Raw genomic sequence first — 19366 nt, 5'->3', positions numbered from 1 at the left:
AACTTGTTGTAAAACTGCTTAACGGCACATTTTTAAATAGTTACTATAGCTACAAAGGAAGGAGATACATATCACAGAATGCGATTTGAATTAGGATCTGTTCCTCACACCAAGCATCACATGTATACAGGATTTAAATAAAAATAAAATACTTTCATGATCATTTTATTTAATGCTTGTGCATGACAGCATACTAATAAAAATGATGTGCCCCCTGGTAAACCAAATAAATATTGCATGATAATGGTTAAATGAAGTTTCTCTCTCTCTCTTTTCATGTAAGGATTCTAAGATTATTTGTACCAAGAATAATAATATAACATTTAATACAATTATAATAAAGTGCAGTTTAATGGTTGATCTGTTTATTTTTTGAAATGATAATGTTTTATTCTGTTTTGACTTGCCATTTTAAAGAATACATTTTAACTATACTACACTTCATTCAAATTTCTGCGATCATTTAATCATTATCATGCAATATTGTATTTATCTTGTTTATCATGGGTCACATAATATGCTGCCAGATCTTAGCCTGATTAGGGCCACATATCACCTGACTGATCTGGGCCACACTCCTCCCACCAACAAGCGGCCCTTATATTGTTTGCCAGATCCCCGCCGTGCCATCATTGCAACACATAGCTCAGTTCTGGCTGAAAGGGTACATGCCATTGCCGACAGGAGGCCAACAGTGCCAGCTTGAGGCAAATTAATTACAAATTCAGAACCAACTGGCCCTCATCAATTACACACAAAACATTTTTAAGACACCAAACATCATCAACACACCCCTCATATTTTATATGATTATAATATAGAAACTCTATATTCAACCTTCCGGCTACAAGGTTCTTGAACATTGATTCAGCATCAGTCCTAAGATGATTCAGCCCTTCATTCTTTCTCGTCTTCCAAGTTGCTAATTTTGTAGTTCCGATCAAGTAGTTTAACAAACACGCTTTCCTTCTGAGTAAGAATCTCTACATCACACCCCTAGTAAACACTTCTTCTAAGAATTTCTCATCAAATGCTTGAAACCATCTATCAAGAAGATTAAAAAGACCTTTCAACCTGTTTCATCTTAAAAACAAATGTTCCAAATTTTCTACCATTCCACAAAACCTACACTGTTCACCCACTACTGGATTCATGTGCACCACATCTCTGTCTGTAGCTATCGCCCTGTGAATAAGCCTCCACGGCAGATCAGCAATGCGCTGGGAGGCTTATACAGGCCTCTCCACCTGTCCCTCACAAGGAAGTCTGGCTTCAACAAACCTGGCCACCTGGAGGCTTTCTGTCCTTTAAGAGAGTCCTGGTGTAAAACTTTGACTGTAGAGTGATATATTGCTTTTTTTTGATGCAGACTCAAAATATTCTAGCTGCAGGGTTTTAAAAGATAGAATTGAGCCCACATCTTCACCGTTATTTTCTGTCTTTATAAGATGAGAGATTTTAATTCCTGGGAGTTCCTGTTCATTCGTCATGTCCATCAAAGTTCCTCTCCCAATTTACTTTCTGTAGCTACTTGGTAAAGTATTGACAGTCCCCTCCATCAACTTTTCTGTCAAGCGTGAAGATCTTAAGCCAGTCATTTCTCAACGTTCCCCCAACGACTTCCATCCATCTCTATTCAAGAGGTGTCCCAGCTGGACAATGCCATTAGAGATGGATGTAAGTATGTGTAACCGATGTTAGGGCCGAGGGACAATTACCACACTCCGGAGGAGCAGACACCAGAGGGCACCAAGAGGCGGACAACAGACTGACTTTAAAAAGGTAAGTTTCTTTTATTAATTTAAAACAACAAAAACAGTGCTGAGAATGTTTGTGGCTGGAACCCGGTTTGGGAAGAGGAACTGAGGGGGCAAGGGGCTCAGACTCGGCTTGTGTACGTGTTCATAGAACAGCCGATCGAATGACAGCAGCTCCCTCACCTCTCCAGAGGAACGGACAGTGACGGGGCTCAGACTCGGCTTGTGTATGTGTTCATAGAACAGCCGATCGAATGACAGCAGCTTCCTCACCTCTTCAGAGGAACAGACAGTGACAGGGCTCAGCCTCGGCTTGTGTACGTGTTCATAGAACAGCCGATTGAATGCCAGCAGCTTCATCACCTCTTCAGAGGAACAGACAGTGACGGGGCTCAGACTCGGCTTGTGTACGTGTTCATAGAACAGCCGATCGAATGACAGCAGCTCCCTCACCTCTCCAGAGGAACGGACAGTGACAGGGCTCAGACTCGGCTTGTGTATGTGTTCATAGAACAGCCGATCGAATGACAGCAGCTTCCTCACCTCTTCAGAGGAACAGACAGTGACGGGGCTCAGACTCGGCTTGTGTACGTGTTCATAGAACAGCCGATTGAATGCCAGCAGCTTCATCACCTCTTCAGAGGAACAGACAGTGACGGGGCTCAGACTCGGCTTGTGTACGTGTTCATAGAACAGCCGATCGAATGACAGCAGCTTCCTCACCTCTTCAGAGGAACGGACAGTGACGGGGCTCAGACTCGGCTTGTGTACGTGTTCATAGAACAGCCGATCGAATGACAGCAGCTTCCTCACCTCTTCAGAGGGACGGACAGTGACGGGGCTCAGACTCGGCTTGTGTACGTGTTCATAGAACAGCCGATCGAATGACAGCAGCTTCCTCACCTCTTCAGAGGGACGGACAGTGACGGGGCTCAGACTCGGCTTGTGTACGTGTTCATAGAACAGCCGATCGAATGACAGCAGCTTCCTCACCTCTTCAGAGGAACAGACAGTGACGGGGCTCAGACTCGGCTTGTGTACGTGTTCATAGAACAGCCGATCGAATGACAGCAGCTTCCTCACCTCTTCAGAGGAACGGACAGTGAAGGGGCTCAGACTCGGCTTGTGTACGTGTTCATAGAACAGCCGATCGAATGACAGCAGCTTCCTCACCTCTTCAGAGGGACGGACAGTGACAGGGCTCAGACTCGGCTTGTGTACGTGTTCATAGAACAGCCGATCGAATGACAGCAGCTTCCTCACCTCTTCTGAGGGACAGACAATAACGGTAGATCAGGCAATAACAAGTGATACAGGACTTTGGTAATTTACCCGCCTTTGCTCTCATTCCGTGCATAGCGGAGCGGCGTCGTTTGGGGAGTTTGTGAAACTGGACTTTCGTGGACGTGAGAGACAGTGCTCGTGGAGCGTGATACTCGGAGTGCATTTAGCGCTTTCCCTTCACACCGTCCACTGGAGTGGGAACCTGGACACAGCTTAGATAGATCAATTTGGAGGAATCTTCACAGTCACAAGTCAATATTCATCCATCAAAGTTTCAGAAGAAACACAGTCGTTTGATTCTCACCACACTTGTGCATAAATCACTCTTGTAAATCTTCACACTTGTGCACCTCACTCTTTCAGACACTGCAAACTCACTTCATCTCCACAGTGATTAATCAACTCGTTTCTCTTCTATCTGTAGGGTGGATGACTCAAGGAATAATGGTTTCAAAAGATCAGCATGAACACATCAGCGATCCTCCCAGCTGTTCCAATCACTACGCTTCGTTCTGTCAACAAGATCACACACACTGCCCGCAAACAAAGGTTAGTTGCACACTGGTGATGGTCAATCTTCAAATGTGGTTTTCCTCAACAGGTAATCAATGGAAGAGTGCACTTAACTTTTCCTCGGTGAACCACTCAATATCCTGCAGTGGTTTCCTCTCTCACTTCTGTATAATCCTCTCACTTACTTTATTGCGTTGCTGTTCGTGGTTTCTCCAGAAAACTCACCAAGTGAGCATGCCTCAGGAAATCTCACAGTAGAACTCCTGATCTGGCATTAAACCTCCAGCCTTCTTGCTTCACCGCCGTTGTCAGCACACACACTACTGCCTGCCTGTCCCTGGCATTGAACCTTCAGCCTTCTTGCTTCACCGCCATTGTCAGCACACACACTACTGCCTGCCCGTCTCCTCTCACACTGCTCAAACACTCCCTTTTTATGCTCCTCTTCCTGAGCACGTGCTTCAATGAAGCGCAGCTGATTTGCTTCAGCTGGCGCTCGTTATGGCCAACACTCAACAGAGCCAGATTTAAAACAAATGAGGAATCTTTTTAGATTCACCAGGTTTTCACCCGGTGACATATGCACTTACACTAACAGAAGACAAATGTCTTGTTTGAATCATTGGATTAAAAAACAAAGGTTCCTCTAGAACCCAGTTCCCAGGTTCATCAACCTCTCTTTCAACTTTAAAAACAGTTCTCCATGAATCTCCATGCAACTTTGTCCGCTAAAAATGCAAAAGCTCAGACATGTTTATCTTCTCCAGGTTCATTAAAAATAAATGTTTATCCAATCCAAGACCGCCAGTTTGTCTGAGACCAAACCAAGTTCTTATGGTAGAGAAGTCTCTGTGCTGCTTGGATTCTGAAAGCACAGATTCTGCTCTTCACATCCACCAGACCTTGGCCTCCTTCTTCAGCTGGAAGATATAGTGCTGCTGCCCGAATCCAGTGTTCTCCACTCCAGAAGAAGTTCACAAAAGTCCTTTGTATCTTGCAAATCAGCTCATCAGTAGGCTCCAGTACCAGGAGTCTATGCCACAGGATAGAGGCAGCCAGGTTGTTTACCACCAGAACTCTTCGTCTGTATGACAATTGTGGTAATAGACATTTCCATTTAGACAATCGAGCATTCACCTTTTCCAGCATTCTCTCCCAATTTTTTCCTTTAAATGTTGTATTTCAAAATTTTTCTGCATTTTCCATCTATTCCAGAATAGTTTAATACTATAACAAAATAAAGCATCTTGTAATAATTTAACATTAAAATGGCAAAAATAATTTGGCTTTGTTATTGCCTTCATGTTTAAATCAAATAAAACCAAGTGGTGATCTAAAAACCCAACAGGTAAAATAACAGCATTCATCACCTTATTATCCCATGTTTTATCAATATAAAATCTGTCTAGTCTTGCCCCACTAACCCTATACTCAGATGCTTTAACCCATGTATATTGTCTAATCCCTATATTTCTTTTCCTCCAAATATCAATCAAATTAAGCTCTTTTATAATTTTTGATAATACCACACTTGACTCATTATGAGGTTCCTCCCCATTCCTATCAATTATAAAATCAACAGTACAGTTCCAGTCCCCTCCAATGATAACACACACCTGATCTCCAATTTTTTGAGCATTTTTTAGTTTCATAAAAAACTCCACCCACTCAGGCCCAATATTTGGTGCATAAACATTAATAAGCACAAACACAGTTCCCATATATTCTATATGCACTAATAATACTCTTCCCTTTAAAACTTAAAACCTACAACTAAAATATTTACATTATATATTTTTTTAGAATAATATGGCTACACCAGAACTCAAATTTGTCCCATGGCTTAGCACACATTGTCCTTCCCACCATCTATTTAATAAATAATTCTGACATCAATTATTTACATCCCTACCCCCATTTATATTTAAGGAGCCTGCTCTCAAAAACTCCATAAAAAGGGAAAAAAATAAACAGGACAGAAAAAGAGTGAAAATACAAAGAATATCTGACACCCTGTGTGTTTTAATCATTTTGTGAAGCGCTCGCCTTACTCTTTCTTAACTTCGTTAAGATCTTCCTTAACCGAAATCTTTTCTGCTGGCTAAGAACCTCATGACTAATGTTTCTTTGTAACAAAGTCACCGACACTATAAATTTCATTATGTCTTGGAAGAAATCTTTGACTTCCACAGTCTTTCCGAAATTGCATCTATAAAGTAATTTATTTCTTGCAGTGAATATGTGTCTTCCATGATTTGTGAACCAATATCTGAAATTTCAGATACATTATCATCATCTCCCATTTCAGAATCAGTACACATTTCAACACTGTTAAATACTTCAGAATCATCAGTTTGACCCATCTCAACATTTATTTTTCCTTCGGTGGCATCATCAGTCATCACAGTAATTTTCCCCATTTTAGATGCATCATTTTATCCAATAGAAATCTCTTTTTCCTTAATATCATCTTTCTGATCATTATTGTCAATCAAATCAGCATTAACAATGTTCCTTTCCTCTATAATCTGAGTTAATACTTTCTCATGATTTGTTTCATCATTATTAATCTGGACATCATCATTTTGTTACTGAACATTCTCAGCAGCAGCACTATGTTCAGCTACCTCTTCCTGCCTATCCTGGGCCTTATGTGGGTACACCATCCTCTTATGACCAATATCGCCACACTCAAAGCATTTCATGCTGCCTTGCTAATCCAAGGTTTTTATTTAGCACAGTGGCTAAATTAACAAATAACCAGACGCCACTGGATTCAAATATTCCATCAACGTTTAATAGTAATGACTTTATGAATTTCTTCACTGATAAAATAGATAACATTAGAAATACAATAGCGAATGTAGATTCGACAGCGTCTAACACTTCAGTTACATCCATCGCACCCAAAGATAAACTGTAGTGCTTTACAACTATAGGACAGGAAGAGCTAAATAAACTTATCACTGTATCTAAACCAACAACATGTTTATTAGATCCTGTACCAACTAAATTACTGAAAGAGTTGTTACCTGTAGCCAAAAAACCGCTTCTCAATATTATTAATTCGTCGTTATCGTTAGGTCACATTAGGGCTGTCACAATATTCGATTTTTCATATCACGGTTATTGTGGCCATAAGACTTCACGATATCGATATATCGTGATATCTATAGAAACCTTCGAGGGGAAAAGATAAGACAAATGATTTTTTACTTTGTTTATTGAGTTTTTCTTTTTCACCCAACGGACATAATATTGATACTGATAAATGCAGGGCACAAGACTCTGGCTTTCTCTGTCTTCTTTGCAGCTACTATAAAATAACAAGAGAGAAAATACTGTCAAGTTCAACAGTATGATGAATAAATATTAATGGTAGCACTTTACAATAAGATGTCATTTATTAACAATAATGTATTAACATGAATGAACAACGAACAATACATTACACAATTTATTAATCTTTGTTAATGTTAATAAAAATGGTGTAATTGTTCATGTAAGTTCACAGTGCATTCATGTTTACAAACACAACTTGCGATTTTAATAATTCATTAGTAAATGCTGAAATTAACATGAACTAAGATTAATAAATGCTGTGGAAATATTGTTTATTATTAATGTTATTTACATATGTTAACTAATGTAATTAACTAATGTTAACTAATGAACCTAATTGAAGAATGACTGCAGATGAGGCATTCAGTGCATGGCACTGCGACCAACTTAACATTTTATAGAGTTTAATGCAGCAAGATCAGTTTTAATTGTGTAACTGTTGATAGATTTGAACAAAGAAATAAAGTGTGACTACGCACAGGCCGTATTGATTGCAAATACAAAAACTAGACGAGTAAAGAAAACGCGTTACTTATTAAAATAATCACCCTTTAATCAAATATATGAACACAGAAAACTGCTGTTAACAGGTTAATATAACGTTTCCCATTCTATGACCAGTAAAATAATGGCAACTTACTCTGATGGACACGGCTCTCCTCTGAGTAGCTGCGAGCGCTGTGTCTCCTTCTTGTGTGACAGTGTCAGCGTTAAGGCACAGTACTGCCACCTGGGAGCTCAACCAGGTACTGGCACTGGAGTATTTACATGTGGTGTTATCATAAGAGAACTGTTCATTTTAAATATTGCGGTTATTGCTAATATGTGGGTACACCATCCTCTTATGACCAATATCGCCACACTCAAAGCATTTCATGCTGCCTTGCTAATCCAAGGTTTTTATTTAGCACAGTGGCTAAATTAACAAATAACCAGACGCCACTGGATTCAAATATTCCATCAACGTTTAATAGTAATGACTTTATGAATTTCTTCACTGATAAAATAGATAACATTAGAAATACAATAGCGAATGTAGATTCGACAGCGTCTAACTCTTCAGTTTCATCCATCGCACCCAAAGATAAACTGTAGTGCTTTACAACTATAGGACAGGAAGAGCTAAATAAACTTATCACTGTATCTAAACCAACATGCACCGGTATATCATCACACACTAAATTAACACAATATCTATAATTGTTGCTTTGAATATCATGGTTATCGCCAATGCCGGTATATCGCGACACCCCTAGGTCACATCCCAAAACCATTTAAGCTGGGAGTTATTAAGCCTCTTATTAAGAAATCACAACTAGATCCAAGTGAACTGTCAAAATATAGGCCTATTTCAAATCTTCCATTTATATCTAAAATTTTAGAAAAAGTTTTGTCTGCTTAATTGAGCTCCTTCCTGCAAAAAATTATCTGTATGAAGAATTTCAGTCAGGTTTCAGGCCCCACCATAGCACAGAAACTGCACTTTTTAAAATGACAAATGACCTGCTTCTTGCGCCAGATCAAGGCTGCATCTCATTGCTAGTTTTACTTGATCTTAGTGCTGCATTCAACACCATAGATCACAACATACTCATAGATAGATTACAAAACAATACAGGTATTCAAGGGTAGGCTCTAAGATGGTTTAGATCCTACCTGTCTGATCGCTACCATTTTTTTTTGGAATGGGAAGCCATCTCATTTATCACCAGTAAAATATTGAGTGCCCCAAGGATCCGTCCTAGGTCCCCTTCCATTTTCAATATACTTGTTGCCCCTTGGTAATATTATTAGAAAATACGGGATTAGTTTCCACTGTTATGCTGATGATACTCAGCTATATATCTCAACGAGACTAGATGAAACTTCTAAATTATCTAAGCTAACAGAGTGTGTTAAAAATGTAAAAGATTGGATGACCAATAATTTTCTCCTATTAAATTCGGATAAGACAGAGATATTAATTATTGGACCAAAAAAACAGTACACAGAATCTTGTAGATTACAATCTGCAACTAGACGGATGTACTGTTACTTCCTCTACAGTCAGAAATCTGGGAGTTATATTAGACAGCAACTTGTCTTTTAAAAACCATATTTGTAACAATCACATTATGTTACAATCCATCATGCTCACTAAGGTCACAAAACTCTGGACTTTTGGTAGTTCCTAGGATAGCAAAGTCCACTAAAGGAGGTAGAGCTTTTTCACATTTGGCTCCCAAACTCTGGAAAAGCCTTCCTGATAATGTTTGGGGTTCAGACACACTCTCTCTGTTTAAATCTAGATTAAAAACGCATCTCTTTCCTCCAAGTGGTAACTAGGATATACACAAGCTCCAGTCTGGATCCAGAACACCTGAGAAGAGATGATGCTAACCCTGAATCAACAAACAGAACTAACAAATATTTCAAGTGTGACTGCATCATATAATAATTGCTGTTAATAATGTTCATCGTCTGGCTGACTATGTCACCACTTATACGCTACTTCTAAATATTGTAGAAACGTAATTTTCTGTAAACTTGCTTTGAAATGATTTTTTATCGTAAAAAGTGCTACACAAAAAAACTTGAATTGAATTGAATAAGCATAAACCACATACGTTTTTCCCTCGTGGCCAACTCTTAAAGACACATCCAACTCTGGCTGATTCAAAAACATAAACACTTGCCTCCTGAAAGACATAACGTGCTTTCAAAGCTTCTTTTCTGCATCTCAATGGAATAGTTCTAATACCACTCGCAAATTTTATCTCGCTAACGCTCTTTCAATTTTATCATTATGAATGAAAGGGTGAACGTTAGACGCGGTTATACGGGTCATTGGCGTTACCAGTGGTGAAATGGTAAGAAAATCTCCACCTACTGTACCACAATTCCTTCACTTATCAACCGATTTGCTAGTTCTTCCTCCTTTACAAACACCACTATCGCCTAGTTCATCCTCGACGCCGAAGAAATGTTTTCATATCCGATTAGTTCTCCAACCACCAGTAACACATCCTCCACAACTCTCCATCCTCCACCGCCTTGTGCAGGCACATACCTGATGCAGTGATGGAGCGACACAGGTGACACCACCACCTCCCCGGCCGCGGGGTGAGACGCTATCTTAATGCGGCAAAAAGTTTCCAAATAAACAAAGTCTTTGCTTCCTTGATCAAAAAGTATTCCTTCTTCTAATACATTTTAATTTATGTGCAGTAGAAAATTGAAATACAGAAAAACCTCCCGTACTCCTCAAGAAACCCTCACGTACACCCCAAACGCTCCCAGCATGCACCAGAAGAGATACAGAGAGAGAGAGAGAGGGAGAGAGAGAGAGAGAGAGAGAGAGAGAAAGAGAGAGAGAGAAAGAGAGAGAGAGAGAGAGAGAGAGAGAGAGAGAGAGAGAGAGGGATGTCAATTGATTACATCAAACCTCGTCATGCTTATTAAAGAATAAATGATGCCCAGTTCATGGATGAATTGTTCTTTTGACTTCAGTTCAGATCCAGTTCACAAAACCAGTCTGAATGATTAGTTCACAAACTGAACTGATGCAGTTCTTGAGTTTGACTCTGTGATGTGCTCTCAACAGCTTATTAGTGAAGAAAGACATTTTGATCAGTTTGAGATACAAATCATCATATGAATCCAGAAGGTCTGCAATATAGTTGTATGAAAAACTCTAATAATACTATGTCCAGGGTGTCCAGTCCATATTCTTTGTATTTGCATAGAAAAGAACAACCAGAACACAATTTCAAAAATTTAGTTCAAAAACATTTAAAAATGTCTTCTTTTATGATCCATAGAAAGTCAGGTTTTAAATGACACAAGGCTGAGTAATAAATGACAGAATGATATTTCCCCGTGCTCTTTCTCATTTCACATTATTAGAAACTGTGGCCTTAATAATCTTTGTAGGTCTCAGTATGGATAAAAAAGAAATATAATAATAAACTGTAATAACAGCTCCACATTTAACAAAGCACATACAAAAGACCTGAACCGGAAACAACGTGACCTGTTTTACAGAATATGGAACTTTGTTATACATAACACACCCTTGACAGTAAAGCTAAGTGTTCAGTGACTGTTATGAAAGATTGAAACCCTTGTGGCATCAGTCTCAGGTGCGTAGTCAAATACTGTCTAACCAAATAAAAAATAAATAAATAAATAATGCAATACTGAAGAAATCATCTCTCAGGCTTTTTTCTTTTTGGTAAAACAGATGCAATGTTAGGTTTGATCAAAACAGATGTCTGTGACTATAATGAATCAAATGCTGCATCAACTTTGCTGTTGTCATGACAATCTATGTGCATCTTGTTTTCTGTCAGCTGTGTTTGAGAATCAGCAAGCAGCAGACACATTAAGATAAACCGTGATTTATGTGTAAATATATACTGTATAGATCTAAATAAATGCATGCTGCTTGAGGAGCAACTTCTGTGTTGCCATCACATTCAACAGACAAATGAAGAAAATGTTTAGAATTCAGATTTATGATAAATAATTTTGCATTCTGGATGGAACCAATCTGTGCTCTGGCTCTGGATCACAGTCCACTATGGAATGAGTATGTATGTGTGTGTGTGTGTGTGTGTGTGTGTGTGTGTGTGTGTATGTGTCTGTGTGTGTGTGCGTGTGTGTGTGTGTGTGTGTGTGTGTGTGTGTGTGTGTGTGTGTGTGTGTGTGTGTGTGTGTGTGTGTGTGTGTGTGTGTGTGTGAGAGAGAGAGCCTGCAGGACTGCAGTGTACCTGTAGATGACGCTGTGTTCCTGAGCGTAGGAGGCCCGGATCAGCAGACGATCAATGTTGTTGAGGACACTGTGGAAGTCTCTCTTACTGACAGGCAGTCTTGAGGCTTGATGCAGAAACCTTTTGGGCAGGAGATCTATCCTGCGCTCAGCTGTAGAGAACGAATACACCGCGACCCCAGAGCTGATGTCAATCAACCTCAGCCCACCGCCCTGAAGAAAGAGGAACACATCAAGCCTTCCCTCTGTCCGTTATCACACCAGGTGCAAAACTGCTGTTGTTAGTAAATTACACACTGACTGAAGAACAAAGAAACTGTAGCATTAATGTGTGCATGTTTACATGTCTATGCACTTAGCTTGACAAATAATTGAGTTAATAACATAACCATGTAGTCTATAATAATTAATCAGCTTAATAATCAGCTTTATATATGTGTGTGGGTTTACTTAGTCAAGTTTGACTCTACATATGAGCTAATATGACAAAACCTCACATTCAGGAACACCTCTATTTGGGTGAGAGAGAGAAAAAATATATAACACACATACAAAAAATATTATTTTATCTAAAAATGTATGTATTATTTATTTCTTTTTAATGTCATTAGATTTACTCATAAATATCTTCATAAAAAACAGTAGAAGTGGTATGTCTTTATTTAGGTAGCTCAGTACAGTCTCTCTCTCTCTGTGTGTGTGTGTGTGTGTGTGTGTGTGTGTGTGTGGAGAATAGGGTGATTTATGAAGAGGGATGTGATGAGTACATGAAGGATGAGAGAGATTGTTTTTATGGCAGGAGGAATATTTTCAGGAAATTATGTTTAAATTGTGAAGAATTGTGCAGGTGTGTGTGTGTTTATAGTGTGTGTGTGTGTGTGTGTGCATGCATTGATGCAATAACAGGTAACCCATATAACTGCTCTGACACTGTGAGCGGACTCATCCTAGAGCATTATTGGATGCGATTCATTCGGCTCGTTTATTTACCACTTCACCACACTGACTGCTGTGAAAATCAGGCTTTATTGACATGCACAAGCACACACACACACACGGCTAGAAGATTGAGGATTTAGAGGAGCTGGACTCTCTGTTTGCGCAGAGTTAATGAGGTATGCACATGCAAAACAGGGCTTAACGAACAGTAATTACCTGTCATACACACATGAGCACAGGAGCACACACACATGCAGCTTCGTATCACACTAACAGCTTTATTTTGTTTTGTATTGCTTCAGGTAATGTTTTTATTTCAAATAAATATTTTTTTTATGGTTTAAGTTTTATAATAATAATAGTCATAATTATTTCAGTCTGGTGTTTGAAGGTTGGTTGAAGCTGTATTTCTGCAGGACCAGATCTCAATTACCCCGATTTAAATGTGGCTGAGACCACAAAAAAAAAAAAGAAAAAAGAAAGAAAAGAAATGGTAACACTTTCTAATAACTTTCCTTATTAAATCATTAACAAACATTATGCAATGTTTAACGGATCATTAGATAATATATATTCACATATCTAGAAATGTGAAATAATGTGCTTGTTAATGTTTACTAATAAATGTATTAAACATTACCTAACAATTAACATTTAATGTAAATTTAAGGGTTGGGTTCAATCTGTTTATATTTTATTGCTTTGATAAAAGATAAATTAAGTATGTTCTTTAAAATTGTTTTCTCCCCCTCCAGTTAATGTATGATTTAATGAATATTCTGTTTAATGATTCACAATAGTACACTTATAAAAGTGTTGAGGGAATAAAAAAATGTTTTGCACCCAAATTACAATGTATGATATGCAGTGGAGTATAAAGTACCTGAAAGTCATACTCAATTAAAAGTACAGATATCTTACCAGAAAATGACTTTGGTAGAAGTTGAAGTCACCGTTTAGAATATTACTTGAGTAAAAGTCTTAAAGTATGTGATATTTATTGTGCTTAAGTACGAAAAGTATATATAATATATTTATTTTAGAAATACTTCAGTTATGTTCATACACAGCTTGAGTAGTATGTATTTTTGGGTAAGAATAAGAAGCATTTCATCTGTATTTAGTGTCCTTCATTCCAACATAAAAAACACATTTCTGGAATCTGCATCTGAAATAGCATTTAGCCTAGACTTAAATGTATCTCAGAGGGGACATAAATGCATTTAACTTGTAGTTACAGATGCATAAATAGGCCTAATGATTGTTTTTAATATAAAACATTGAAAACTGATATTTGAAATAATTTTAAACATGATGTGAAATGTGAAATGAAAACCGGCAGTAGGTAGCAACAAGTGACTGTTAATAAGTGAGTCATTGAGATCTTACCGATTCATTCAGAAACAAAGCATTCAACTGTGTTAATGATTAAATCACTGAAACGTTTTTAACAACCGATTCATTCAAAAATCTGATTCATTCAATAAGTAAACATGGTGCATTGCTCAGAGACACAAAACGTTGCTGTGTGATCTTTGTTTGGAACTACTTTCATTGGCAAAACTGAGCAAAAACAAGCAATATTACCTCTAAAATGTAAGTCACTTATTTGGGCCTATCATACACCCGGCGCAATGCAACGCAAGGCGCAGTGCAAGTGTGTTTGCTAGTTTCAGTTGCTAGTTTGAAAATAGACTGCGCCATAGACCAACTCAAACCTGGTCTAAAGTCTAAAGTCAATGGCGCAATATTTTTTTGTTATTTAAAGAGCGCGTTAGAAAATGCACCTCTGGGCGGGTCCACAGTGCACATTGACTTTGCTTTTTACACACAGGGATGCGCTTCACACAAACATGCCAAATATTAAAAACAAAAGGATTACACTGTAAAATAATATTATTTTGTAGGCTACATAAATATAAAAATGTAATGATGGAAAGTAATTGCGTGTATTAGCTAGAATTAGGCTACCTATATGCAATTCAGCCTATTACTACTTATAATGATGAATGCAATTGGCTAATTAATTGAACAATCGTGCCAATACACACACATACTGTATATATTAACTAACTCATCGCGCTGAGCTTTGGTGTATTCCTGCTTGTCCCGTAGATTATCTGCTCACGCACTTTAAGTTTTCTCACGAGCAGATAGGTTTCTTCGATTGAGAAGCGTTCAGCTTTTCCGGCAACAAATTCCTCCATGCAAATAGCGATCCGTCCTGGTGCGAGCGCATGTCGCTCTTAAAGGGAATGGGAGATGACACTCTGATTGGTTTATTCAACGTTATGACCATTACTTATTAAGAGAACAGGGACAACCCATTCCAAGACCGTTTTTCGATCGTTAAAATAGCAAAAGTGGATTTGGACATGTTCTGAGTTCACCTGTGCCGTGCGCTTTACACTTTGTGTTTAGATCATTAAGATAGAGCCTATTGTTTTACTGAACTTGTATAAAATGATTATTAATTGTGTTCTTGCTGATATCTGCAGAAAATGCTATTCTTTGTGTCATATAGATTAAATTAACTATATTAAATTATAGAAATATAAAAAGCATACAGAATCATTTATGCCGTCTACAATTTACAATGCCTGGAATTTTGAGTTTTAATGGACAAATAAATCAACAGGCGTGCACTCTGTGTGTGATTTGGTGATATAGCCTACTTGATAATGTCATATTGGATCATTACTGTATATTGCTGAAGGAGGGAACGGAGACGCCACGTCGGTGACCGACGAATATGGGATATCGCTTCGATAGACCAATCTACTTCGAGTGTAAACTAAACGAGCCAATGCACATTGGCATGCAATTATTGCATCCAGCTGCCGCTGATCACTGCGTGAGTATAACAGGGCAGCAGGTGCAATGCATACCAGTTTTTCGCTGAGGAGCCGAGCCGGGGACCCGGCAGCTCAGCGGCGGTACAGCAACCATGGCGACGGGACGCCACGTCGGTGACCGACGAATATGGGATCCCTATCAAAGCGCCATGGGTGCTGCCCCTTCCAGTGCCCTGTGCGAGCCGCCTGCGCCCCTATTAGGTGTAGGCTGGGGCTCAGAACAAGTAGCTCCACTCACCGTTTTCAAAGCACTACCTCACTGGGTGAGATTGGAAAACACTGGGAAAACGTACCCGATCCGCTTGGAGCCGGGACGCTTCGGAAGCCCCATCCTTCCCGAAGGGGGTCTCGGAGGCAAATCGCCCACCTCGGGACTCGGCCATAAAGACAGTGCTGGAGCGGTCTCATATGTAATAGGCCGAGCGGTGTAAGTTCCGCCGTGGCCGCCATATGCCCCAGGAGCCTCTGAAAGAGTTTCAGTGGGACCGCTGTCCTGCTCTTGAACGTATTCAAGCAGGCTATCACCGACCGTGCACGTTCCTCTGTGAGGCGTGCTGTCTGTTTGACCGAATCCAACTCCATACAGAGAAAAGAGATCCTCTGCAATGGGGAGAGTTTGCTCTTTTCCCAGCTGACCTGAAGGCCCAACAGGCTCAGTTGCCGGAGCACTACATCCCTGTGCTCGCACAACTGATCTCGAGACTGTGCTAGTATCAGCCAATCGTCTAAGTAGTTGAGAATGCAAACACCCTGCTCTCTGAGAGGAATGAGAGCTGCCTCCGTGACTTTCGTGAAGACACAGGGAGACCGGGACAGCCAGCAGGGCAGGACCTTGTACTGATATGCCAGTCCTTCGAACACAATACGCAGAAAAGGTCTGTGGCGCTGAAGGAAGGACACATGAAAGTACACGTCCTTCAGGTCGATCGCTGCAAACCAATCTTGGGCACGGACGCACCTGAAAATGCATTTCTGTGTCAACATTTTGAACGGAAACCGATGGAGGGCCCGATTCAAAACTCGCAGATCCAAGATCCGTTGCAACCCACCGCCTTTCTTGGGTACAATGAAGTACGGGCTATAAAACCCCATCCTCATATGGGGGGGGACCGGCTCTATCGCGTCCTTCGCCAGTAGGACTGCGAACTCTTCTCGCAGGACAGGAGCATCGCACACTTTCACTGTAGTGAAGCGGACACCGCAGAGCTTGGGGGGATGCCGGGCGATCTGAATCGCATAGCCGAGGCTGATGGTTCGCAGAAGCCAGCGAGACGGGCTGGGTAGCGCTGACCAGGTGCTTAAAAACCATACAGGCAGGACCAGCGGAACCACAGCCGTACCCGCAGTGGGGCAGCGAGGTGGAACACAGGGACCCAACTCGGGCGGCTTGTGAGCAGGCCGGAGTGTGGTGCGAGTGTGGGGTGCAGGGCTCACCTGGTTCCACGGGTTGGCAGAGGGTGCGTGAGTAGGGCCTTTGTTGACGCTCTCGAACCGCCCGCTGCTGCCACCTGGCGAAGGAGGAGGATGAGTGAGGTCCAGAGCTTGGCCGTCCGCAACTCTCCGTGCTCTCCTGGGACCCAGAGAGGGAGAAAACTGCTCTCCTGTCGAGATTTCCATATTCTCCACCTGGCCCTCTTCCAGGGGAGTGAGAGGTGCCTTCACCATCCCCCAGAAAGCAGCTACATCTCTCTGGGTCACCCGTCCCGGGGCCTCTTGCTCTTCAGCTCACCGCCAAGTTTGACGGGGGCCGGGACGGGAGGGGCAGCCTGCCTGCAGCCTGAAGTGTGCAATCCACTCAACACAGGAACGACCGCTGCTGAAGCGCCATGTCGCCAACACACGAAGCTTCCGAGAGCGTGCTGAACTCGTAGTTCACAGCAGACACAGTTGAGCAGAGCGATACTAACGCTCGGCTCCAAAGCGAAAAGCTGGTATGTATTGCACCTGCTGCCCTCTTATACTCACGCAGTGATCAGTGGCAGATGGATGCAATAATTGCATGCCAATGTGCATTGGCTCGTTTAGTTTACACTCGAAGTAGATTGGTCTATCAAAGCGATATCCCATATTCGTCGGTCACCGACGTGGCGTCGAGAGTGACCGACTGAAAGGGAACACTGATTTGTAAACCTGCTTTCCTGTAGTCCCCGTCCTACTGACTTCTGATTATTTTGTATTAAGTAACGAATACGCTTCAGGGAAATGTATCTGACAAACAGTTTACATTTTAATTTGGAAATGTAGTGGAGTAAAAGTAAAAGTTGACTGAAATATAAAAACTCAAGTAAAGTACAGATACTCCCCAAAAATACTTAAGTACTCTTACAAAGTATTAGTACACTGTTACATTACACCACTGCCGATATATCTTTGCCAAGCATTTACCTAAACTTAACCAGTCACACTTTACACAAATTATGTTAAAGTAGCTAAAAGTCCAGTGCCAATAAAGATAAAAAAATACCTTGTAAATGTCTATAAACATTTACAAATGATGCAATGGTGATCTCTACTTTAGATTGGGTACTGCAAAAATATTAACAAATAATTAATAAATGATGAAATATGTGCAAATAGTAGAAGTCTACACAACAAACAAAGACCAAATATATGACCTTTACAGACTGTGATTATGAGTTAATGAATATATTAACATGAATAATTTGTGAATTGCTTAAAGTTAATAATTAAGCTATATTTTCACAACATTTTTAAATGTAAAAATAAGCATTAGCTAAGATGTGAACTGAAGTTTAAAGACACTTGTAAGCATTCAACAGCACATTAACAAATAAACTTGTAATCATTGTGTAATTTCTGTTAAAATCTTTTGTAGGACTTTAAAAAGGCATTGAAAGGTTAATGACATTTGTTAACATTAACTAATGATCAGTTAAGCATTATGTAATGTTTTTTAATGATTTATTAATGAAAGTTATTATGAAGTGTTACCAAAAAATTCTTTAAAGCAACATGAATAAACCAAATATTAGGAGAGTGCTTTTCTGCCAGACTAAATAAAGGAGAATACACCGCGTGTCAGCTGAGCTAAGCAGACAGGAATTACACAAACAGGTATGTGTATGCAGACTCAAGCATGCTTTAAACACACAGACGTAAATGCTCCTGCAAGCTTGTGAGAAGGCTCACACAAACATAAACACAGCTGTGCCACATCACAAACACACGCATTCACACTCACAAACAAACATGCTCGCAGACATAAACATCTGGACTTCTGTACGAAACCCAGACGGCCGCGCTGTGCCCTGAGACGAGCACACACACATGACGGGACCGATGAGGCGAGGTGTCAGTATAATGGTAATGGGCTCCAATAATGGGATCTCTGGGTAAAGGTGAGGTCATTTAGCCTCGAACACACAGGTACAAACCCCACGACTCGGCTCTCTTGTGTGCTGCATATAAAAGCACCCAAAGCCTAAATCGAATATGGTAAAGCCTTCTTTTACATTAGAACATATTCTCCATAAAAATGCATATATTTGATGCTGGTGACATATTAATTCCTCAAATTGTATTATTTTTGTTTTGCTGTTTTTTTTTGCAGAAATTACGTCCAATATGGTTTTGGCCCTTTCCTTTGGCCCCTTTCCTCTACTCAAGAATACAGCACATGGATTTTATGTTTATGCAAACAGCATATGTACATTTTTGATATTGTTTATTTTTTTTTAACAAAAGAGTTAATTAAAAATATAGCTGCAAGCAGCAATTATGTGGCCAAGCAGCTGTAGGTATAATGTAAGTTAATTAACCATCCAAAGAACACAAGGACAGCAGAACTTTTTTTGAGGTCATCAGCAGTTTTAACCCTAATTTACAACTCTCTGGGCAATCCTAAAGTCACCTATTAATGTTCATTTGAAAAAGGAAATCCTTGGATCAGGTCTGACAATGACTTA

The 19366-nt window shown here is 40.0% G+C and overlaps 1 protein-coding gene across 5 annotated transcripts in view; it reads right to left on the bottom strand.

Annotated features, from left to right (window-relative positions):
* The window catches only part of lama2 (laminin, alpha 2), a 258283-nt gene that overhangs the window by 111787 nt on the left and 127130 nt on the right, over positions 1 to 19366 (bottom strand). For all 5 annotated transcript variants that reach the window (XM_059499216.1, XM_059499217.1, XM_059499218.1 and 2 more), the window contains exon 14: positions 11648 to 11859. In XM_059499216.1, the coding sequence (XP_059355199.1) occupies positions 11648 to 11859 (212 nt within the window). The remainder of the gene's footprint in view (positions 1 to 11647; positions 11860 to 19366) is intronic.

The sequence above is a fragment of the Carassius carassius genome, chromosome 18 (genome assembly GCF_963082965.1).
Source record: "Carassius carassius chromosome 18, fCarCar2.1, whole genome shotgun sequence".
NCBI lineage: Eukaryota > Metazoa > Chordata > Actinopteri > Cypriniformes > Cyprinidae > Carassius > Carassius carassius.
Note: the sequence above shows the minus strand (reverse complement) of the source record. Positions and strands in the feature narration are given on the sequence as shown.